This window comes from Macrosteles quadrilineatus, unplaced genomic scaffold, assembly GCF_028750875.1.
Source record: "Macrosteles quadrilineatus isolate MER2022 unplaced genomic scaffold, UCM_ALF_1.0 Scaffold_1__1_contigs__length_201487025, whole genome shotgun sequence".
In the NCBI taxonomy this organism is placed as follows: Eukaryota; Metazoa; Arthropoda; class Insecta; order Hemiptera; family Cicadellidae; genus Macrosteles; species Macrosteles quadrilineatus.
In genome coordinates this window covers 90,525,433-90,551,050 of record NW_026542594.1, presented here as the reverse complement: position 1 = coordinate 90,551,050, position 25,618 = coordinate 90,525,433, and the positions used below count along the sequence as shown (strand labels likewise).

The following is a 25,618-nucleotide window of genomic DNA, read 5'->3' as shown; positions in this document are numbered from 1 at the left end:
CCACCGTAAAAAAATAGTATATTTCGTACCTAGGGCCTAAAGTGAGGTTTTGCCGACTCGATATCGGGTTTTAAGTTCGGGACGAAGTCGAGAACGTGAAACGATCGAGAGCTGCAAACCCATTTTGGCTCGTGGTACGAGCGGTTTTTTTTACCCAAGTATGTTTTGCAATATAACGTCCCTCTTATTTATGTGAAATATTTTGAGGAATCAGCAAAATCAAAAATAACAATAAATAGTTGTCTAGGCAGCTGTGACAAAAAACAAGTCTATTATCGCAATGCCATGGATACAGCTTGTGCATTTAGTATACATTAATGTTTTAAGTAAATAGGCGAACAAGTGATTTTGCGGCCCTAGGGATGTAAACCCCTGCTCGGTCCCCATATGACGATGACAGCTGGCATGGCCAGCAAAACGTAACTTTCAGCCACCAATATAAACCAGCTAAATGTATGTAAAACAGCTAAAAACATCATAGTGAGGTGAAAAATTCGTTGCGCATACTTTTACATTATCATGAATTAATTATATGCATACAGAAAAAACGGAGTCATACTTATTGCGTATTTTAATGTAAACTAGTGGCTTGTAGGGACATAGTCCCTAAAAAGCTACGGAAAAGGAATTATTGTTGGAATATTTAAACAAACTCAGAATCAAATTATCTATATGTCAGGATAGGCCTAGATCTCCCACTACAACATATCTTTTGTGTAAAAAAAAACAAAACAGTTTGTTGTTTGTCTTTGTTTGCTTTTGTTGATAACGTTATGTTCAATAAAGAATTTGAATGATTCCTGAGTTTAACTGCTAAAGGCAGCAAACATGTTTATGAATAAATATTGGTTTATTAAGGTAGCTTTGGTTTTTTGGTTAATGCTGATAACAAGGCTTCCCCGATTGAAATACAGTATTGGAAATTGTCTTCGTCAAATAAGAAAAGGCAAAAAATGGTGTGTTGAGATGCCCTACCCAGTTATTATTTATAAGTCTATGCTCATTTTGTAAAGGTTTAACAAAATTATTCTTAAGTAAAGGCATCCCATTGACAGAACTTGGACCTAAATTTGTTTGTGATCAACATTAAAAAACCTCTATTAGCCTAGTAAGTATGTGGTGTTAATCCTCCTAAAGGTGCGATTGATTTACATATTCTACCAAAAAAGGGCCTAGTCAACGTCTAATTACCAACTATTTTGCGGCTAGTTAGGGTTCCATTACCCAGTTATCGAAACTAATCACGACATAAATATTTTTGGTTCGTTTAAATACCTGTACGAACCTACTTCATCTCTATTCCCAAATTGTTTTCTAAGAGTAACCGTTGAGGTTTTCCACTTCATACAAAATATTGATTAAACACTACAATAAATCTCAAATATAAATGTTAGTAAATTTAAAAAAAAATTGGAATAAATCTTTTACATATGTTTTGAAATAAAAACAAAGAAGATCTTCTTTTAATCTTGAATCGTTTCTTAAATCTTGAAAACAATTTATTTCAACTTTGACATAACTAAAAAGTCTTGATTATTAAAGGTAACGTTATCCCTTTATATAGTTGGTTTTATATAGTATACATTACATTGCAGAATTGACTGGCAAATGAGTAATCCAAATGTAAGCTTACTTGCTAATGATAAAATCACGATCAGCTGGATTGAAGTAAACAAAAATCAGCAGTAAATGCCTTCTAATGCTATTCTTATGGAGAACATTGTACGTTATATCTAATTTTGTGTTAAGATTTTGGGAATTTCACTATTTTTCCCGCCGTCACGGGATAAAGACCTTTAATTTGAGCCCTCTCACGTCGTTCTACGACTTCCCAGTCGCCCACAATTTTGACGCAAAGAATCGGCTTACGTAATTAATATATAGATTCCCATAAAACTGATAATTTACCCAGCACATTAAGGCCTTTATTACAAGTATCTCAGTTCGTAAACCATACATACAATGTGACGATAAAATATCAACAAAATAGCATGTAGTTTTATGTAATCCTCACGACATTTCATTTGGTCCATTGACTTTAAATCCAATAATTGTAAAAATTATTGGAGCTTTGAAAAAAAACTTCATATAAAATCCTTACACTAATAAAAGACAACGTCATGAGCGCGGGAAATGAGCTACAGCGGCTAGGGCATAGCCACATGAATACAGAACGGAATTAAGGAACTAGAACGGAGAACTGGCAACAGCGCACGCGAGAAGTAGGGGGGGCGCACACACCGCTCAAGCACTACAACGCATTAGTGGCATCCTGTCCACACACTGTTGATATATACCGATTTGTGGCATGGTGCCACAATTTAAAAACTGGAATGTTAGATGTTAAAATGGAGTGTTCATTAAAAATATCGATGCAGACATGTTTCTACCACCTTCCTTCATCCACTGGTGGCCGCAGGTTGAAAGATGCCACAATTAGGTGTTTGCGAGTATTCGGTAAAACCCCGTATGTGTGTGTCTGGATGTGTACAGAGCTAGGGACTACACCTGTGGTCCGATTTCGATGAAATTTGGTATGTAGGTTCTAATCCATGGTATCTCCAGGCGTTTTTTCATTTTTTAGAAATTTTGATTTTTAATGGGGATTTTCCAATAAAAAAACCCATAAAAAACTGAAAAAAACGGATTTTCTCAAAAATGGCCCGAACAATTTTTATAAAAATTTAGTATGTTATACCTTTAAATACGCTGTTACGCCTTTAAATTCTGAGCAAAATTGTACAAATCCCATTTTCGTATATTTACTCTCACGGCTTACACATGATAAAGGTTGTTGACAATCTTATGGGAGAAAGTATGTGTCAGAATGCTAATACCGTTTATTTCTATTTTATTTATTATCAATCATCACATTACATCAAGTTAATTGACAGGTGATTTGTCCATAAGTCTTAATTATTACTAAAAGTAGACTAAAATTAAAAATTAGAAATTAAAATCTATTTTTGCTCTGATAAGAATTCATCAACACTGTACTGTAAAAAGCCTTCTCCAATAACCATTTTTTCAAAGTTTTTTTACAGACTCTGTGTTTTTAATGAATGTGGTGATTAGGTAATACTATTGACACCTACTATTGAATACCATTGATTAGGTGAAGTGATAGAATATTATGGCTATGGTAGATGTGTAATACTATAGTATAGCGTAAATTTAAAGAAACAAATTTTATCAAACTGTGTCCTCCCTTATTGCAAACGCAAAGCTTGACTATAACTGCAATAAGCATTTTATACTTATATTCCAACCCCGTAAGAAGGACGGGTACTCTGCTAGTTTAAAATATTTCAAAACTCATCTTCTTCATTTCCATCCCCCAATTGCAAACGCAAAGCTTGAGTATAACTGCAATAAGCATTTTATACTTATATATCAATCCCATACGAAGGACGGGTACTCTGCTAGTATCCATAAACAAGCCAACTACAACATTTTACAATCCTTATATATAATACGTGAAGGCGATTTCTACGAAACACTACTCCTCCGTTAATAATGGACGGATTTTTACAAACGACGTGTCAAAATAAAGTATTTTTTGTGTATACGCCCCCTTTCACCAATTCCTGCAATAAAAATCCTCGGGCTTTGCCCCTCAGGCCAGCAAAGTTGGAGTTTCTTCCATAAGATTAACATGGGGGAATCTAAATATGTAATTGGAAACTTTGTCCCCACTAATTTGAGAGAACGGCTGGGCGTAGAAACTTGGTAGAGGTTTCCAAAGAAAGGTCTTGGTCTGTAGATGAGTTATCAAAAGAAAAACTAAGCAAAATCCCTCAGGACTCTGCCCCAGAAGCCTTTAAAGATCCCTCCACAGAGTTGTTTACATTTTGGCCATGTGAATAATACTTTTTGATGAAACAGCTGTTCATTTTTAAATTGTATTACAAACAACACACATTCATTGGGAGTTACCACGTTACTGAATTCTACCAAATAATTATTTGCAATGCTATTTTCCAATTTAAAAATTGATTTTCTTCTTCATCATGTCATGTTTTGCAATATAACGTTCCATTACGAAATCAGTGGGAAATTCTTTTATGACAGCAATTCTTCAATTAATTCTTATTGAACTATCTTATATCTATTGTACGGGTTGGTGTCTGCCTTTTTCCCCACTCTTGCCTACATTTTATCATATTATTCTACACATATCAAATATTTATGTAGAAATATTTGCTCTTATCGTGTCTAATAAAATCCAAACATAGAAACCTTGCCTAAAATGGTACCCATCTCGACAAATTATTTGCACCTGCCTATATTACGGAGAGAGAGAGAGAGAGAGAGAGAGAGAAAATTCTTTATTTAATACAAACTGTTTTGCAGCAATTAATACAAAAACAAATAAAAATATCACATGGGTCACAATGACCTGTGCGTGATAGAGTCCTTAGCTGTCTGCTGTTAAAATAAAAGTTCTTCACACTTCACATAATACACATAAAAAAAAGAACTAACAATAACTTGGTAAAATAAAATAATACTATACAATTATAGTTATAATAACCTAAAAAACCATATGCAACGTGCAATCAATAACAAGGGGTGCACATTGTTTGCAATACATCCGATGAAAGCATAACTTTTTTCTTTCAAACCAAATATTTTTTACTGGGGCGTGGATTCCGTCAAGTAAGAGTGCTGTAGAAAGTACAATAGATAGTCCAGTTATCAGTTGGTTAGGTCTAAACGAGATATTCTGGGCTGATAAGCGACTCTGTATTGTCAAGGCCTATCTCCATCAGCCAATTAGCGATAACCCTCTTATATACACTCAGTGACACTCGCAGGTCCCTAATTTCTGGAGGAATATTACGCAACAAGCAATTAGCAATGTAAAAGGAATTTGTTAAATTGATTTGAGAACTCTTGGGACCCGTAATCCTATCATCACTGAGTTTCTGGTATGATAGTTATGAACTACTGGCGAGGCGATAAGGTCTAAATGAATGTATGAATAAGAGCTAATAAATCCTTAACATATAGCTGCCTTATTGATAAAAACTGGGATTCTTTGAACAGATGATCAGTAGAATAACGTCTCGGTTTTCTTAACGCAGCTCTAATTATTGATTTTTGAATTACGAACAAAGGTTGAATTACTGATGAATAAGTCCCTCCCCAAGCTATTAAACCATACTGCAGATGAGATTGAACGTAGGCGTAATAAACTCTTTTAATTTCTTCATGTTGTAAAATTTGACCTAATTGGTAAAAAACATAAATCATTTTTCTAAGTTTTGTTTTTAAATAATTTATATGACTTTTCCATTTCAATTTAGAATCCATTATAATGTCCAGGTATTTATAATGCGACACAGTTTCAATAATTTGGCAGTTGCAATCGCTGCCTGCGGGCTAGTCTGAGTTCGGCGGGCGACTCGCTAGCGGGACGAAGTGCGATAGGTAAACATTTTGTTTTACTGACATTCATTGTTAAAATGTTTTCTGAGAACCATCTTTTTAAAATTTGTAATTCTGATGATGCAATATTAAAAACCTCTTCCCAAGTACGTGCCCTAAAGATTACCGCTGCGTCATCTGCAAACAAAAATATTTTTCCAGAAATATCAATTTTATCTATGTTATTTATGTAAATTAAAAATAGTAAAGGCCCCATTGTAGAACCTTGAATAATTCCAAAATCTACATTTATTTGATCACTAATTACGTTATTAATTGATACTACTTGAGTTCTATTGCTTAAATAACTTTTAAACCATGCCAGGGCTAATCCCTTTACTCCCAAATATTCTAACTTTTTGAAAAGAATTTTCCTATTAATAGAGTCAAACGCTTTAGCAAGATCTATGAATGCAATTAGTATTTTTTCATTTTTATTCACTGACTCGATTAAAGTTTTATTGATAATAAATAGTGCGTCGGTAGTATTTTTACCTTTTCTAAACCCAAACTGTTGTTCTGATAGAATTCCATGCTCATCCAAATAATTTTGGAGTTGAATTTTGACACATTTCTCTAACACTTTAGATAGTACACTTAACAATGAGATTGGTCTATAATTATTTTTGTCATCTTTTTGTCCGGACTTATAAAGAGGAATTACCTTAGCTATTTTAAATCTGTTTGGAAAAATGCCTGAAGTAATACTCAAGTTAATAAGATGTTTGAGAGGTAGTAAAATGTCCTGCAGATGATTTTTTAGTATTTTGGCTGGAAATTCATCGAACCCAGGAGCAGAACCGCCTCGCATTTCCCTCACACACTCGGCCAACTGACTGTCAGAGACAGTCTCCGGTCGCAGTTCACGCCCCACACTGAACAAAGCATCGTCGACCAGTGGCGGACCCACGGGCGGTGGCAGCTCGCTCGCCAACCTACTACCAACACTTGAGAAAAATTGATTAAACGAGTTCACACGCATAGCTTTAAGTTTTAAACTAGAACGGGCTTTGGCGCACTGGGTTGGTAAGATTAATGAAAATAACACGACATTTTGGCTGTAAAATATGGTACAAATAGAAAATACCTTGTAAGCAGCACCTGTCATGACAGTATATTTCCTTTTAAACTAAATCGCATAATCCTTTATAAGATACGTTGATTAACAATATGTAAACGTATATATATTTGTAACAGACAATTTACAGTATTTTTGCTTTTTGGAAATGTCCCATTGCTATGTCATTTGCATTTTTTGTTGCCAATGAAGCCGCAAGACCATATGAACTAGGAGACCCCTAACAGTTCAATAATAAAAGCCAACTTCACTTCAAGCATTCCACTACACCTAACATTCCGTAGAGAGATTATATTGAAAACTTTATGTTATCGATAAGGCTGAGACAACTAACTGACATCCCCCATGTCAAGTCAAGGAATTCCAGCTTTAACAGTAACCCCACAATCAATTTCTCAAAACTATGCTAGAGGGTTCATTCATTGGCACAGAAGTACGATATGAACTGACGCGACGTGACGAAGGAAAAATTAAACTTACACTGTAACGGATATACCTCCCTTTGAAGTTAGAATATGTCTTCCCAAAAAATATTTTCTTTTGGAATAAAATCATATTACACTGATGTAATCACGGACGTGTTTAACTATAAAAGATCCACCAATACAATTTTAATACGATTTAAAGGTTCTTCCAAAGGAAGAGATAGGTACCATATAACATAGTAATAATAACAGCGATGAGGTACGGTATGGGGATTATTTTATTCATTGAATGATCAACCAAATTTGGAAACTAACTCAATTAATATCATTATTGTTTTTACACCTATTACTCTTTAAACAATGCTAAATGCCAAAATGTGTATATTTCACCCAATTTATCGCAGTTAGATGAATTAACGTAAGCCTTGAAAGTAACCGTCGATTTCGACGGGTTTCACTTAGTATTCTTCATAAGAATAACATGGGAATTTTAAATTAAAAATTTTTTGAATTTTCTTCATAACCATTCACTGAACTCATTCAAGTTTATCCCGTTTTACACCTTCAAACCAAATTTTATCAAAATCCGACAAAAATTACTCAAGTTATCGTCCGGACAAACATATATATATATATATATACAGGGTGGTAAAAAAGTCCCTGGACAGTTAAATATTTTAAAAAATAATGCAGATAGAGCTACAATACTTGGTACAAAGTTACAGGGCATAAAACTCTATTTTAACACATATTCAGTGATCCAATAACTCTTCAGGGGGACGGCCCATAAGGAGTCGGAAGAAAATCTTAAATGGAAGCATAGGTCAATATGCACATCAAATTAAAGGTCTTTTTTAGTAGAATACAATGCCGCAAACCGCACTTCAAAAGGTTGATCCTGCGCAAAATGGCAGATGTTCAAAGATTTCTTGAATCCGCCATTTTGAATCTTTGAACGACTGCCATTTTTTACTCAGGCATTCTTTTGAGCTTGAATTTACGGCATCGTAATCTACTAGTGAAGACCTTTAATTTGATGTGCGTGCATATCGACCTATGCTTACGTTAAAAATTTTCTTCCGATTCCTAGGGCTGTGCCCCCCGAGGATAAAGCGTATAATAGCTGTTGAGATAAAAAATGATTTACTCAGTCCTGTAGGCTCAACAGCTGTATAATGTAATTCTGATTATTATAATGTTAGTTTGTTTAAGTTGTTATGTAAACAAACTATTAGTCTATTAAATGGTTCTCTAACAGTTCTTACATTTCTTTTATCCTACTAATAAAATCAGTTTATTACAACAGGTTATGGTGGCCCAGACTCGCAAATAACTGTGTTTATTTATGGATTTGTTAGTAGGATATATGTGAAAGAACCTGTGATTGGTTGTTATTTGTCTTTTTGAAAAATCTTGTTCAGTTGTCTTCAAGTGTTTTGACTACCATGGAAATTTCTAAAGTTTATGTAATTGATAAATTGGAGGGTCAATCCAATTGGATAGATTGGAAATTTCAAGTAGTCATACAGTTTCGAGTTCATGGTATAATGGAAGCTGTTGAAGGAAAGCTTGTATACCCTGAGAAACCAGGTGAAGATGAAGATGCTTCAAAGATGGACAAATATCAGAAACAGGTTGCTGTACTTGAAAAGAAAGAATTTTCGGCACAGAATATCATTGTTTCATCTGTTAGCAGTCAAGTAAGACAGCTTATAAATATGTGTTCAACTGCACAGGAAATGTGGGGGAAACTTTTGAGTATTTTTGAACAGAGAACTGAACAGAGACAAGACCGTCTGTTTAATGAATTCTTTGGAATTAAGGAAAAGGACTCACATGACAGTGTAGCGAAACACATAGCAAAGCTGGAAAAACTTTGGGTTGAGCTACAGGACGAAACTTGGAAAGAAGATAAAGTTAAGCTTCCTGATTCATTATTCCAAAATAGGGTGTTGAATACGTTGCCCTGTGAATATAGTGAATTCATTAACGCTTGGGAGTCTGTACCGAAGGATCTGAGGTCACTGTCATTATTGAGAGAGAGACTGTGTACGGTTGAAATGAGAATGAAGGAGCGAGTAGTTGTAGGTGTAAAGGAGTCTAATGCTGGATTTTACACTGGTTCAAAACATAAAACTTTCTCACAACCTAACTCTAACCGTGTGAAATCAACATCAAGCATAATTACCGTCAGTGATGTTAGAGCTGAAAATAAGAAAAAGAAATGGAGACCTAAATGTTTTTCATGTAACCAGCTTGGTCACATGAAGAGGGATTGTCCGAATGTCAAACAGTCACTAAAACCTGGAAGTGCTTTTGTTGGATATTGTGGTCGCTCACAAGTATGTATCGAAGAATCTAATTGGATTGTAGATTCTGGAGCTACGCAGCACATGACAATGAACAGATCATGGTTTGTGACGTACGAGGCATTTTCAACAGTTAAGCATGTTGGAGTTGGAAATGGTCAAACCATGGAAGCACTCGGCAAGGGAAACATAATTGTAGAGATGATTGTGGGAGGAAAATGCCAGAGAAATCATTTGGAAGATGTTTGGTATGTTCCTGAAGTAGGCAAGAGCTTATTTTCTATTTCCTCTACGTTGGACAAAGGTATAATTTCTACTTTCAGCGAGGACAAATGTAATTTTTTCAAGAATGGTGTTTTGGTTGCTCAATCACATAGAAAGAATGGATTTTTCATTATGAATATGAAAGTTATTCCTATTAAAGATGCTGAAGCTCAAGTTGCTTTGAGAGATGATTTACAACTGTGGCATGAGAGATTAGGGCATCAAAATAAGCGTTATGTTTTGACCAACCTGAAGAAAAATGGTATTGAATTCTCAAATTCAGATACTAAGTCTGAGATATGTGACGCTTGTATTGTTGGCAAAATGCATCGGTTGAGTTTTGGTACTCGCAAAATACTTGTTAATCAACATGGTGATCGCATAAATGCTGATGTTTGTGGCTCAATGCCTGTGTTATCAGTTGGTGGCAATCGATATTTTGTTGACTTCAAGGAGCCTGTGGAACAAAACAAAAAGTTTCCTACAACTGAAACCAACTCTTCAACAACTGCAAGCTTACCTGACGAAGAAGGACAGAGGTATAGTTTCAGAGACAGATCAAAATTGAAGCCTCCTGTGAAACTTGCTGATTGTGCCCTTCTGACATGTGTTGCAGAACCTACTAAGTGCAAGGAAGCGGTGACATGCAAGGATTCTCATCATTGGGTCAAGGAGATGGATGAGGAAATAAAGGTGCTTAGTCCAGTGTTCTGGTGTAGTAAACATCAGAAATGTGTAGCTTTGTCAACTACAGAATTTGAGTTGATTACTGCAGATTGCTGCAAGTTTGGCTGTAGGGGAAGCAGTGTGGCTCAAGAGAATACTTCAAGATGTAAGGATACATGAGCAGCAGTTTTCTTTTCTGAGTAAAGTGTCATTTTTTAGGGGAAGTGTTGAGATAAAAAATGATTTACTCAGTCCTGTAGGCTCAACAGCTGTATAATGTAATTCTGATTATTATAATGTTAGTTTGTTTAAGTTGTTATGTAAACAAACTATTAGTCTATTAAATAGTTCTCTAACAGTTCTTACATTTCTTTTATCCTACTAATAAAATCAGTTTATTACAACAATAGCAATGTAAATTAAATGAATCTTTGAACAACTGTCATTTTGCGCAGGATCAACCTTTTGAAGTGCGGTTTGCAGCATTGTATTCTACTAAAAAAGACCTTTAATTTGATGTGCATATTGACCTATGCTTCCATTTAAGATTTTCTTCCGACTCCTTGTGGGCCGTCCCCCTGAAGAGTTATTGGATCACTGAATAACATCTTATCATCAATCTTATCAATATGGTCTTATCATCTTTAAAATAGAGTTTTATGCCCTGTAACTTTGTACCAAGTATTGTAGCTCTATCTGCATTATTTTTTAAAATATTTAACTGTCCAGGGACTTTTTTACCACCCTGTATATATATATATATATATAAACACATATATAAACATTTGAACGAATGATGTTTTTGACCTCTGGGGACATGAAATGAAATGAAATAGTAAATCGGTCCCGGGCCTAGGTCTTATTATGAGACCTACGATAATAGCTACTTCCCTATAGGGAAATTGGCTAAAATTGATCAAAATATGTTCATAAACAAGCAAACTACAACAGTTTACTTATTCTCAAAGTAACTTATTCTAAAATTGAACTCATTGTTTTAATTTTTACATTTGCAGGTAAAAGTGGATCAGAAAGTTTAAAAGAGATAATTGATTCAGAGGCCGAGGCATCCCTGAGTCAAATTATTTTTTAAAGGATTTTATGCAATTTTACTGATAACTGTATATTAGTAGTGTCCCACTCTTGTTGTTTTACAGGAAGCGTATCCTGCGTTGTTTAGTCAGTTGCAAGGGACAGTGAGACGTATGAAGGCAATGACTGATTGGCTGAGGAGTGAGGGTGTGATGTCCCTCCCAGATGTAAACGCCATGTTGTCCTTGACACGTAACCACAGTACTCTACATGTGTTGCAGTCTACCACTCACTTTGTGGGCCTTCACCACACAAACCTGCACCGTCTGCTTGTACAACTTGAAGGTTAATACAAGTTATGTATTTTACTGTTTCTCAAAGTAATAGCCATTTTGGCGAGGCTAGTGCCGCCACTAGTGAATGTTTCTACACTCTTGTACACAATGGATGCGAGAGATGCTATTAAATAAATTTGCTTTTATGCATAAACTAGCTGTTACCCATTGGCTTCGTCCGATATAATTTTGTGTTTTATTACAACTAACAACCCACTGAAAGCTGAAATTGCCTTTTGCAATAATTTACTGCCTTTTTCTTTACCTTCATTTCATCCCCATATGGGAAGAATGAGCGTACACCTATATTACTGTTTAACTGTTCCTTTTAACAGCAGCTTAAAATGACTCCCTCTGGAACAACCTACATAATGTTTTTCACCAAAATACTATTCCCGCTATATCTCCTTTCATTTAGAATAATTATAGGCCTCCCCTTGAACTGAATTTGCCAGTAGTGCGGTTGGGGTAGCGGATTTTTATCCCCCTGGAATTTTACCCCCTGAGCAAAACTGATGTCACAAACCAGGGGGTAAAATTCCGGCCACAAACTTTTGAGTTGCACAACATCAGTTCGATGGATTATAGGTGGATTTAAACGAATATTTTCACGGTTGTAAATTTAATCAGAACACATAAAATTATAATAACCTAGAGTGCTAGAGATAATAAGGGGGCTGGAATTTTACCCCCTGGCCAGATATAGAAATAAGTGAGAATGACTAATTTTCTTCTTTCTGTATTAATTTAATAGTACACTTTTTAATATTAAGTAGTCTACTTTAATTTATTTGTAACCTTAACTAATCAAACAGGGTTTGAATTTTAATTTTGATTTTCAAGTTTCGGGATTCGATAGTAGTAGGGAAAAGCCGGTTCTGGACCAACCCACAAACCAAAACCAAGACCAAGACCAGCTGTTCATCACCTGTTTATTCTTCCACTCATAGAAGAGAAAAGCCGTTTCTGGACCAGCCCCCAGTAGACTAGTGATTCGCAAATTTTAAGCTGGCTCGTGGTGACAAAGGAGTTAACCCCTTAGACGAGGCGTGCAAGAAACATGACATGTGGTATCGGGATCATAGGCGTGCCGAAGACCGATGGGTGGCATAAGAAATTGCAAGACGCCGCTTGGAATAGGGTCATGTCACCCCTCCCCTCCAGCCAGTAGAATACATATGTTTTTTCTACTCTGGGATCTAATATAGACTCTTATGGACTCAAAATCGGGAGGTAACAAAGACCCACACCACTTTTACTAGTAATATATTTATCTGTGTCCTACTCCCGGAGCCAATATGGGCTCTTATGGGAATACCTCCCCACAAAATCCAGAGGTGTCCTCCAACCCCACACATGGAGTATGTATGTTTGTCCTGTGCTGGGGTTTAATATAGACCTTATGGGGACAAATTCAACCCTTGCCTCATCACTCTGGGGCAAAAATAATTTTTTTTTAAGTTTTTTATTTTCTTACAGTGATCTTCTAGAAATTGTTTACAGTTTTCTAATGATGTTTCTTGAAATGTCATAACTGAATCCAGTTTCAGAGACCACAACTACGTATGCTGTTGTTCCGGCATCGGCTTGCGCGGTTGCGATAGCATTTACAAAATCTAACTCAATCTGGATGTCACTTTTCGAGCGATCTGTGCTCATTGGGTGGAGATGAGTGTCTATCACCAACAGCGGATAGTCATTCTTGAACCCTGAAGGAGATACAAACACATTGGTGTCTCCAAAGTTCACCAGACGATATCTGACCAACTGTTTGAGTGTTTGTACAACAGTCTCCATTTGCCTTCAGTGATGTGTATGTTCTGCATTTCTTGAGGATAACGTTCTCCGTTGATTTTCACAGCGACATTTTTTATGTTACAACTATAACAACGGGAGGGGTTTTTCTTCTGGTCATTCCAACGGCTAGTTTGCAATCCCACAATAACAAATTTCGGGTTGTATACATTTCTATAAACGTTTGTGATATCGAAGTTGAACGAGGCCCCGAAAACACCTTTCTTCTAATACACTGCCACTGGTAATAGTTGTATACCAATTTGCTATGATCACTCAAACGGGTCAACCCATCGATCAATTGAATCTTGCTAGTGGCTGTATACTCGACTAATGGAACTCGAAGAACGAAAGATTTGATTTTGACTTTTCCCTCATCCGGTATCGTGTCTGTCATGGCTGATCCTTTCCAAACGAATAGAGCATCATTATCTTCAGCACGGGTGAATACGACTTTGAATCCACGTTTGTACATAGGATTTACAAACCTTTAACACGAAACGATTACAGATAGGCCTATCAATTCAAGCTTTGTGTTTGCAATGGGGGAGGACACGATTTCATAAAATTTGCTTCTTTAAATTTACTGTATACTATAGTATTACACATCTACCATGGCCATAGTATTCTACCACGTCACCTAAACAATAGAGAAAAATAAATTATTAAAGATTCGTAAAATATCACAAATGATTACAAAACAAACATGCAACATTTACAAAAAAAAAAAGTATTTACAACATGTTATACATATTTATGTGTAGGTAATTGAATACACTACAAGATCATTATGTTGGTTTGAAGTAACAAAATTTGCTACAAAAGTTGTATACCAAATACTGTGAATTTTTTTTCTCACGAAATCGCTAAAATATAAAAACATTATTTTATATACATATGTAAAATTTATGACTTTTTTTGATTCCTTACTTCATTAGCTTTACAAACATGTATATATCATTATTAGTATACACATATATTATATAACTTTTTACAACATAAACTAACACTATACGGTTTTAAATTTTTTCGGTTCTCCGTTTGTCATTATATTTTGCCCCAAATGTTCAGTTCTTTTATCTAAAATTTTTTTTAGCCTGTTTAGAATTTTTGAATTACTAAAACAGCTGATGATTTAAAGATAATCCATTGTATTATATAAATAAACATTATTCCTTTCTTTCCTTCTTGTAAACATGACTTTTTTTTTCTCTCTTAATTTCTCATTAATTTACTCAAACACTCCTCATTATTTAATGGTCCTTCGATCCAAGATATTACTTAAGCGATTTGGAATTACTTTCTTCCACTAAAACTCTTCATACATCAATATTTCCTCATTTTACCCATTGTTTTATGTGCCTTTGAACTCTTACCCAACCGAACTCTTATTTCCATTTTGGAACTCCTCAACCTGTTCATTTACACTTTTTGAATTTTTTACATTTATCTCCTCATTTTTGTACAATGGCATCTCCAAATAGTGATTTTAAAATTGAGACTTATACAAGACTCACATCTTTTATTAAAGTTCGTATGAACAAAATAAAAAACATCATAGATCAACTTGTTGAACAAGAAGAAACATTAACATTTGTGCAACACGAAGCCCTAAAGACTCTTATGCAAGAAGCCCAGAAGAAGAAAGAAGACTTTGATTCTTATTTTCAGCGAATTGTAAGTACATCAAGTGAAGATGATTTGGATAATGAAACTATAAGTCAAGATGAAGATCAAATCAATGACCTATTCATCCACATTACAAGCTATATAAAATCTCTGCTTCCTGAAAGTGGCTCTAGCCCGGATTCGCACAAGGTTGGTTGCAACCCAGCTCAATCTCAGGTACGTTTACCTAAATTTGAACTCTCAAAATTTGATGGAGATCTAACTAATTGGACATCATTCATAAATTTATATGACTCCACTATCCACACCAATGACTCTTTGTCTAGTGTAATAAAATTTCAATACCTTTTGAGTGTATTGGACAAAGAGCCACTAAATTTGATTCGAAGTCTCCAAATTACTGGACCCAATTATACAGTAGCATACAATTTGTTGAGAGAAAGATACCACAATGACAGGCGTCTACAACTTTTACATTTAAATCAACTGCTAGATCTACCTAACATTTCTAGTTCAAAAATCACTGGTGTGAGAGATTTTGTCAATCGTTTCAATGAAAACACTCAAGCTTTATCAGCATTGAACTATGATGTCCAAGACTCTAACTTGTTGTTGTCCGTAGTCTTATTAAGAAAGTTGGATCTTAATCTTCGTCACAAATTAGAATCAGTTTGTAACAAATTTGATACATCAGATCATTCACTGCCTACTTCAAAACAGATAATTACTTTCCTTAATAATGAATGCACTTATTTTGAGGATGCTATGCTGTCCCAAAACATGACCAGTAATGAACTACAAATGACACCCAAATATTCCTTGAACACTAACAAAAGGTTCCCACATCACAGAACTACTACAGTGAATGTAGCCAAACCTTTGTTTAATACTCAACAAGACAATCGACCAACACCAACTACATGTTTTTTTGTAATCAACAAAGTCATAAAATCTACTCGTGTTCAAAATTCCTTGCCATGTCCCCACATGAAAGGTACCAGTTGGTTAAACAATCTCAAAAATGTATTTCATGTCTCGGATCACATGCATCAAAATTTTGTCAATCTAAGCATAGACAAAAAGAATTAAATATAGACCTTCAGCTGTGCTGCGGTTACCATAAGTTCTGGCGCACACCGCTGGGATCGCCACGGTAGTTACAGCGTACGCGCTACGTAAACTACAGCGGTGTGCGCCGGAACTTATGGTAACCATGGTAACCGCAGCACGGCTGACAGTCTATATTTCATTCTTTTTGTCTATGATCTAAGTCATCTTGCAAAAAGTGTGGAAATCACAAGCAGCACACACTGTTGCATTTTGATCATGTCGAAACTGCATGGTTTGACAAAAGTACCAACAAAAGTACCTACAAAAGTAACAAAGTTTCACTTGGTTCTAACCAGTTAAACAATCACATTGATGATCAAGAATCGTCTAAGATGATTCCAAACACATCTGTTTCTCTAGTGTTACCACATCAGTATATGCAAACAAATCTCAAAGAAAATTGTACTACTGTCTTACTTGAGGAACATTGTTGGTAAAAATCAGTTCCTCTTCTGGTGAGCCACATGTGTTTCGAGCTCTTCTTGACTTGGGCAGTATGTGTAATTTAATAACCGAACATGCAGCTAGGATCTTGAATTTAAAAAGAACCAAGTCCAATATCCAACTATCAGGAATCAATCAACATGTAACAACCAACAGAGGGCAGATTTTAATTGATCTCCAAACTATGTCTGGTAAAATGGTAGTCGAAGCTCAACCTGCTCTCGTCCTTGAAAAGTTGACAGTTGATGTTCCTCGTTCATCCATTGCATCTAAAGTCACTCAACTCACTCAACAGTATAACCTGGCTGATCCTTCCTTTCACATACAGAGTCGTATTGATCTCATCATTGGAAATGCAATTTTCCCTCAACTTCTCACTCAAAACCAATTTTCACTTGGGCCTAACTTACCTACTGCTTTAGGAACTCGATTCGGTTTTGTATTTATGGGTACCGCTCCTTGCTCCCTCACAAACACGGTGATTACCAATAACACACCTGCCACTTCACTCAATGTTTGTTTACTGTCAAAAAGTGACGTCGATTTACACGCTTCCTTACAACGCTTTTGGGTGCAAGAAGAACCCCCTACATCACCCAGTCTAACTCATGAAGAGGCACTGTGTGACCAACACTTCAGAAAAACTGTTACTCGTGATGAAAATGGACGTTACATTGTTCGTTTGCCTTTCAAAGACTCTTCAGATCATTTTCTAGGTGATTCCAAGCCAGCTGCTGAAACACGTTTGTATGCTATGGACCGGAAGTTTCGTTCAAATGATCAGTTTTCACAACTCTATCATGACTCTATAAATGTAACCTAACTGAACTCATCAAGTCCAGCTCAACCTCAAAGAACTACTGCAGTGCATGTAATCAAACCGAACTCATCAAGTCAGTTTCAAATCAAAGGCAACGACATTATACAACATGGAAAAAAACTCATCACATTAAAGAGGCCAGTGACAATCACAATACCTAAGTTCGCAAACACGATGATTAGAAATACCACAAAGACAGTGACAAAACCTCAACCAACGAATACAGATACAACAGTGAGCTCAACTACCTTGACAAGTGACAGTGCTGATCAACCAACGAATACAGATACAACAGTGAGCTCAACTACCTTGACAAGTGATAGTGCTGCCATCCAACCTACCAACATTGCTGTCATCCCAAGAGACAGTACTGTTATCCATCCTACCGATTATGATACCACCCATCCTACTGATCGTGTTGCTGTTAAACCAACAGACAGTGGCACCGCTAACACAACCCACAGTGCAACCACTACAGTAGACCAGGGCCGATTTACCGAATAGGCACGGTAGGCACGTGCCTAGGGCGCGAGGCAATTGGCTTTTTTGGGGGGCGCCAAAAAATTGGGAAATAAAAAAAATTGGTAGTTGTATTTGCATGATCGCAGTAAACTTCCAAAAATCCCTCCCGGCCAAGTAGAAATCGTAACCGACTCCCGCAATTGAGGCAAAATTCTGACTATTTTTCACGGTCGTGTATACATAATTATTGCCTTCCATGATCGCGTTAATATATGAACATTTCCCGCGGTTGTGAGGAGATAATTAATTATCGTGTACCGCGAATGAGGCAAAATTCTGATCACCCTACGCAGCCGTGAAGACATCATTAATTGTACCCCGCGGTCGTTTGTTTATAGCAATTGCCTCCTGCGATTGAGGCAAAATGGTAATCATTTCATGCCATCTTGTGGAGATCATCATCGTGTTCCGCAAATGAGGCTAAATTCTGAATTTTCCCGCAATTGTATGGACATTATCATTGTGTCTTGCGCTATCGCCATTAAATTCTAAACATCCCTCGTGGCCGTGAAGACATCATTGATCGTCCCCCGCGGTTGTTTGTACATAGCAATTGCCTCCCACGATTGCGGCAAAATGGTAATCATTTCCTGCCATCTTGTAGCAATCATCATCGTCTTCTGCGATCGCGTCAAAATTTTTGCTGTTTCCTGCGTTCGTGTGGACATCATCATCGCCTTCCGTTATCGCGACAATATTCTGATCATCCCTCGTGGCTCTGTAGATATTCAATTCAAATCAATTCAATCACCATCGTCTTCTTCGATCGCGGAAAATTCTGATAATCCCTCGTTGCCGTGTGTAGACATATTGTCGTCTCACGCGGTCACGGAAACGTAACTATTGTCATTCGCAATGGCGGTAAATTGAAAATTCCAGGTGCATATACAAAATTCACGCATATTTCCTGGTTCAAAAAAACTCAAGCATAATTCACGGATTCCCAGTTTTCCTGGTCGGTGGACACCCTGTATATATATAGCAAAGGGGCGCTACTATATAGTTGTGCCTAGGGCGCTGACAGGGTCAAAAACGGGCCTGCAGTAGACAGTCAAGCAATCCAGGCAAGTGGTTGAATTTTCCGATGAAGCTCTGGACAAAGGCTACTGCCAACATCACAAACAACAGAGGAAGCGCTCATCCTCCAATCTCAACTTGTTGAATTACTGAAAAAAGAGTGCTTTGAATTGAAGAAATGTGTTATGAACTGTCAAGACTTGTTCACTTCTGTTACTCAATCTCATCATAAAACACCAAATTTCCTTCAAAACTCTGATGCTCAACATTTCAAAGAGCTAGGACTTCGGAGGTCTCCAGTGTAACTACTTACTCAATTTTAATTAAAAATTTCATTTCATTGCTTTACCATTCCTGAAACCCTAAAACATATTTCAGTTCATATTTCTCAAGCTTCCCGAACTTTGTAATTCAACCCATTATTTGCTGTTTTCAATACCCAATCGCTGTAGCTGTCATTCTTAATCATCATTTCCTGTTTACTGTACTTTTCCAATGATCAGACAGTTTGGGCTTGTTCCCTAAAGTAAGTGCAAGCTACGCATCCGTTTTCCTGTGACAGAGACAGAAAAGAAGTCAATAAACTTCTGGAAGCATCGACACGTGTGCTAATCACGTGGACTCACAAAAACCAATCAGCGGTAAGAAGACCCTGACTGTATGACGTATCACCACCCGATTGGCGGAGAGCACCCCCCGATTGGCATCTTCACGACCCTCTAAATTACCTGAAGAAGAGTTGAGCAGTCTCCTAGAATTCGGCTTAACGTGCGTGAGTCTCCAGTCTCCAAAATCGTAATATGTTCCGTTGAAGTGTCGCGCGCGTGTGTTGTGTGTGAATGTGAAGTTTAGATCCCATGGCCTGTTGTCACTTTAGTGACAGAAGTTAGGTTGTGTAACATCAAGTGAAATATGTATGTACCATTTTAAATCCATTGTAATCATAATTTATTTGAATTCTAAATCTGCTTGCTCACTCACAAAATAATTAAAAGGGAATGTTTTAAAACTTTGTTTCTCTCTTCCTAGAGAGAGTTTGTTCAAGTATAAACTTAGTTTTGTTTTATTAGTTTTCCTTTAAATTTTATTTCATTTTAACAATTTACTTTTATATTTCTAATTCATACTTTTAATTTATTATTTTATTTTTCAAAACACTCCATCTCCCTGGTCTTTTGACTTCAATCTTTTGATCTTGGGTTTAGTTCTTTCTTTTAAAATACCCTTTCTTTGCTGGTCTTTTGCCATTTATAATTATTGCTTTTACAAAAGTTTGTTAGTTCAATTTGTACTCAATGTTTCTGTAATTGTTTTTTTCTCTTAATTGCTTTATTACATTCCTCTTGTAACAGAATGTCTGTGTTTTATTGTTTGTGTACCTCAAACTCATGTCAAGCGAGCTCTAACAAATTAAATTAATTACCAATTCTTAAATAAAGCTTACATGGTGGAGGCATGCCGTTTCGTTTAATACACGATATGCTATTTTCATTGAACCCTAAGGTTGATGGAGTGATTAAAAATTATTTGTGAGTTTGCAAGCACAATGTGGTCACGCACAATAGCTATAAATTAATTTAAGATAATGATAATATCCATGTAGGTCTACAATGCCTAAAATCTCAGATCATGTACAATAAGCATTACACAACTTATATTTAAGATGAAAATAAAAACACTATTCAGTAGTTAAATGAATTAAATGAAATAGAGGTCCTATGAATAAATAGTTTTCTGCCACTATAATAATAAATTTTAAATAAATAAACAATTTTTTTTCCTATTTAAATAACAAGGTTGATAGTCAAGTTTTTAAATGATCAATTATTTATGGATTTTTCAATCATTGATATTGATGTTTACGCTCTAAACAAAGAAAATGCGCTTAGATTAGCTAGGGACTATAAACTAAAAATCCCATCAGATCCCCAATCCATTACTGTCGCTGAGCTTAGGCAGAAACTATCACTTGTTAAAGAAGTTTACAAAAAAGCTAAACGAGATGTTGTATTTCAAGCAATTTTACACAATTTCCTACAAGGCGGTAGTATTTCGGAAAGAGATGGTGAAGAGTATCCACAACTTTTACAATTGAGAGAAGCATCAGAGAATATTTACGACAGTGTAGCCGAAAGTTATATACAACCTATACAGCAAATTTCTAACACCGCTTCTAACATTCCTAACTACGAAAACACTAAGACTAGCTCACCCGATAGATTATTATCGCAAAGAAAATCCTTACATCTTCACAGCCCTTTTACGCTAACTTAAACAGTAACGAATTAAGTTTAAAGTCATCTCATCCACCAGAACAAAAGATTCAACCAGCTATTCATTTAAGTACTAACAAAAATATGGACGATTCAGATAGACTAGCATCCACACAAAATTTGGGTAATACAAGGGACCCCAATGCTGAAAATACACCCCTTGTAAAGCCTACAATATTTAGTAGTAAACAGCATGAGAACGTTTTAGAATTTCTAAAAAAATACAAACTAGTAGCTAAGTGCAATCGATGGTCAGATCGAACTAAACTGGATTTATTTGGAACTTACACAACAGGTGTAGCATACAAATGGTATTCTGATTTTATGGATACTCAGCCCACTAGTTCTTGGGATGATCTCAAAAGTAACTTTGAAAAATCATTTGGCCAAGTCGGATTCAAATTTGACCTTCAAACTACCCTTGACAACAGGATTCAGAATGAAAATGAAACACCCTTACAATTTTTCTTTGAAGTTCGTAGCTTGTGTAGGCAAATAGATCAATCCATGGACAATGAAAAAATAATCAGTTACACTATTAAAGGCTTACGTCCTAACTACTTTGATGAAATTGTTAGGATGGAAAGTTCAAATTTGCAGGAATTCCAAGAAAGACTAACTAAATTACAAGCCATGCAAGCCCTCAAGCAACAAAACACAAGAAAATACAATTTGCACTATGGATTTGATTATGTACAAAGTGTTAACCCTGTTGAAAATTGTACCAGCTCAATACAAATTCCCAAACCAAAAAGTGTACATTTTGACACAAATTCAACTCAACAACAAGCTAAAACCCCTGAACTACTTAACGCAATAACTGATTTAACAAAAGCTGTAAATGATTTGAAAGTAAATTATAAACCTAGCAGAGATCCATCACCCAGGATGGATATATCTCAGGTTAAGCATGATTCTTCGGCTCGACATTATAGTCGATCACCCAGAAGAAATACTGGTCAGGCATATTACAGGTGAAACTCACCTTCTCCAGGACGGCATTATAACAGAAGAGAATACTATCCAAGCTATAACCAAAAACAACCACATTACTATCAGAGGAACTACACGTCCAACTACTACAGACACCAGGCGAGACGATTCAATTGTGACATTTGTAAAATGGAAAATCACTCAACTCAAAACTGTTATTTTAATAAAAGAAATCCATCTGCTACAAGTTTTGCAGTCCGTAACCAGGACCCAAACAGATCAACTTGGCAACACTGGTTGAATCAAACCAAATGGCAACACGGCAGTGCGTAACACGAGATGACATTGTGTACAACACGCATTCGCACAATTCCATGAGTCCGCAAGGTCGACAGTGCAGCGACTCACTCCTCACCTCCCCACTTGAGATAACACCTTCTTCAGTATCCGTGCATGATGTAAACAAACAAGAAAATAATATAGGTAATATTTATTATTAGGTAATATTTATTAATATAGTAATATTGATAATATTTTGTAATTACATCCCAGAAGATCTTCTAAACATCAACATTCTCGAAAATGACCTTCAAAAACTTTCAACAAAACTTTCTTCTTCTAATCTTCCAATTGCATTCCCCATATCTAAATTGTTCAAAATATACAGCCTACCCATTTTGAAATGTTACTTTGAACAAGACAACATTATCCTGCAAATAAAAATTCCATTGATCCCATCAAATACATCTTACACAGGCTATTCTCACCTTCCCATCCCTCTTAAATGGGAAAACAACATATGCAAATTAGTACAGCATAACTTTATTGTCTTCAAATCCTCATCAAACTCTATTTTCATTGTGGACATAGAAAACAACCCCCATTGTAACCAGCAAACATCAAACTTGTGTTTAATACCACGTTACAGTTCCTACTCTTCTTCAGCATCAAAATGTGCCAAATATCTGATCAACGGCACAAATATTTCCGAACTAAAACATCACTGCGAATTTCACTGTACCCCTATACCTCAACACCCAATTGTAACTCAACTTAAGGTTAACAAATTTCTATTAACCAACTACAAAAACAACCTTCACATAATGTGTGACAACAACCAGTTATCTACCCATTTACCAGAAATCAATTTTGGAAGCGTTGAAATTGAACTACCTTGTCATTGCAAACTGATTGACGGCCAAATAACTCTAATCTCTACTATTACCCCATGTGATTCAAGAGACTACTCTTCTCCCTCAATCTTCCATCTTGTGCCACTACCATGGACAAACTTAGATCATTTAAAAATAGACCCATTTAATACTGAAAGGACTGAATTTCTTAATATCACCAGCTACTTACTACCATCATGGAACATTACAGTCCCAACCTTTTCTACCACCAAACTCGAAAAAGTTTCTTTCTTCAAACACATCCATCTATCAAATACTTGGTCAGATATTGTTGATGACAGAAGAATAATGCTTTATGTACTTATAGCATGGTGTAGCATTCTAACAATTTTTCTTATATTAGCTATTTACAAAATACATATACTCACCATCAAGCTAAACCTTACCCAACTACCACCACAACTTCCACCTAGAATACGAGCAGCACATTCAGAGCCATCTGTGCAATCTTCATTCTAGTTTTGGCTGAACGCCAAACACAGTTTGACGTTTTTAACAAGGGGAGTGTAACTACTTACTCAATTTTAATTAAAAATTTCATTTCATTGCTTTACCATTCCTGAAACCCTAAAACATATTTCAGTTCATATTTCTCAAGCTTCCCGAACTTTGTAATTCAACCCATTATTTGCTGTTTTCAATACCCAATCGCTGTAGCTGTCATTCTTAATCATCATTTCCTGTTTACTGTACTTTTCCAATGATCAGACAGTTTGGGCTTGTTCCCTAAAGTAAGTGCAAGCTACGCATCCGTTTTCCTGTGACAGAGACAGAAAAGAAGTCAATAAACTTCTGGAAGCATCGACACGTGTGCTAATCACGTGGACTCACAAAAACCAATCAGCGGTAAGAAGACCCTGACTGTATGACGTATCACCACCCGATTGGCGGAGAGCACCCCCCGATTGGCATCTTCACGACCCTCTAAATTACCTGAAGAAGAGTTGAGCAGTCTCCTAGAATTCGGCTTAACGTGCGTGAGTCTCCAGTCTCCAAAATCGTAATATGTTCCGTTGAAGTGTCGCGCGCGTGTGTTGTGTGTGAATGTGAAGTTTAGATCCCATGGCCTGTTGTCACTTTAGTGACAGAAGTTAGGTTGTGTAACATCAAGTGAAATATGTATGTACCATTTTAAATCCATTGTAATCATAATTTATTTGAATTCTAAATCTGCTTGCTCACTCACAAAATAATTAAAAGGGAATGTTTTAAAACTTTGTTTCTCTCTTCCTAGAGAGAGTTTGTTCAAGTATAAACTTAGTTTTGTTTTATTAGTTTTCCTTTAAATTTTATTTCATTTTAACAATTTACTTTTATATTTCTAATTCATACTTTTAATTTATTATTTTATTTTTCAAAACAATCCATCTCCCTGGTCTTTTGACTTCAATCTTTTGATCTTGGGTTTAGTTCTTTCTTTTAAAATACCCTTTCTTTGCTGGTCTTTTGCCATTTATAATTATTGCTTTTACAAAAGTTTGTTAGTTCAATTTGTACTCAATGTTTCTGTAATTGTTTTTTTCTCTTAATTGCTTTATTACATTCCTCTTGTAACAGAATGTCTGTGTTTTATTGTTTGTGTACTTCAAACTCATGTCAAGCGAGCTCTAACAAATTAAATTAATTACCAATTCTTAAATAAAGCTTACACCAGCAACTGTTTTTAAGGCGTTTCCCAGCAAAGATGGTATAGGTTGAAAAGGAGAAGTAGAAAAATGCAAACAGATGCTATAGCCGGCCTACAACAAACTTTTGTGTTAGGTAATGTGTTTTGTTCTAAACTAACTGTTGAAGTGAGGACACTTCCAAGGCCGGGAGTATGTTCAGATCTTTTATCTAAAATTTTTTCTTAGCCTGTTTAGAATTTTTAAATTACTAAAACAGCTGATGATTTAAAGATAATCCATTGTATTATATAAATAAACATTATTCCTTTCTGTTCTTCTTGTAAACATGACTTTTATTTTTTCTCTCTTAATTTTTCATTAATTTACTCAAACACTCCACACCAAAAACTTATAAAAAAAAATGTTTTCCTAAGATGTTATATATTTTTATGTAGGGAATTAGATTGTCTACAAAATTAATATAATGAATTTCCCATAAAAAATCCATAGGAAAAAAAATAACGGCCGCTTTTGAAATTTCACAAAAAAAAATCAATTTTTTTTTTCACTTTACCCATAAAATACACTGTCTACATCATTATGATATTACTATTTCTAGATTCTCCTGTTCTTTCCGAACAAAATGAATATGAGGTTGGCTAGGTTTACTTGTACGGTTGAATTTTTACAAATGTTCTCCAAAAAAGTTCTGCAAAATCGCCAAAATGGGTTGGCCA

The 25,618-nt window shown here is 35.7% G+C and overlaps 1 protein-coding gene across 1 annotated transcript in view; it reads left to right on the top strand.

The window, feature by feature from the left end:
* The window catches only part of LOC128998808 (uncharacterized), a 261,627-nt gene that overhangs the window by 86,269 nt on the left and 149,740 nt on the right, over nt 1–25,618 (top strand). The window contains exon 7 of the mRNA XM_054425167.1: nt 11,330–11,549. Within this exon, the coding sequence (XP_054281142.1) occupies nt 11,330–11,549 (220 nt within the window). The remainder of the gene's footprint in view (nt 1–11,329; nt 11,550–25,618) is intronic.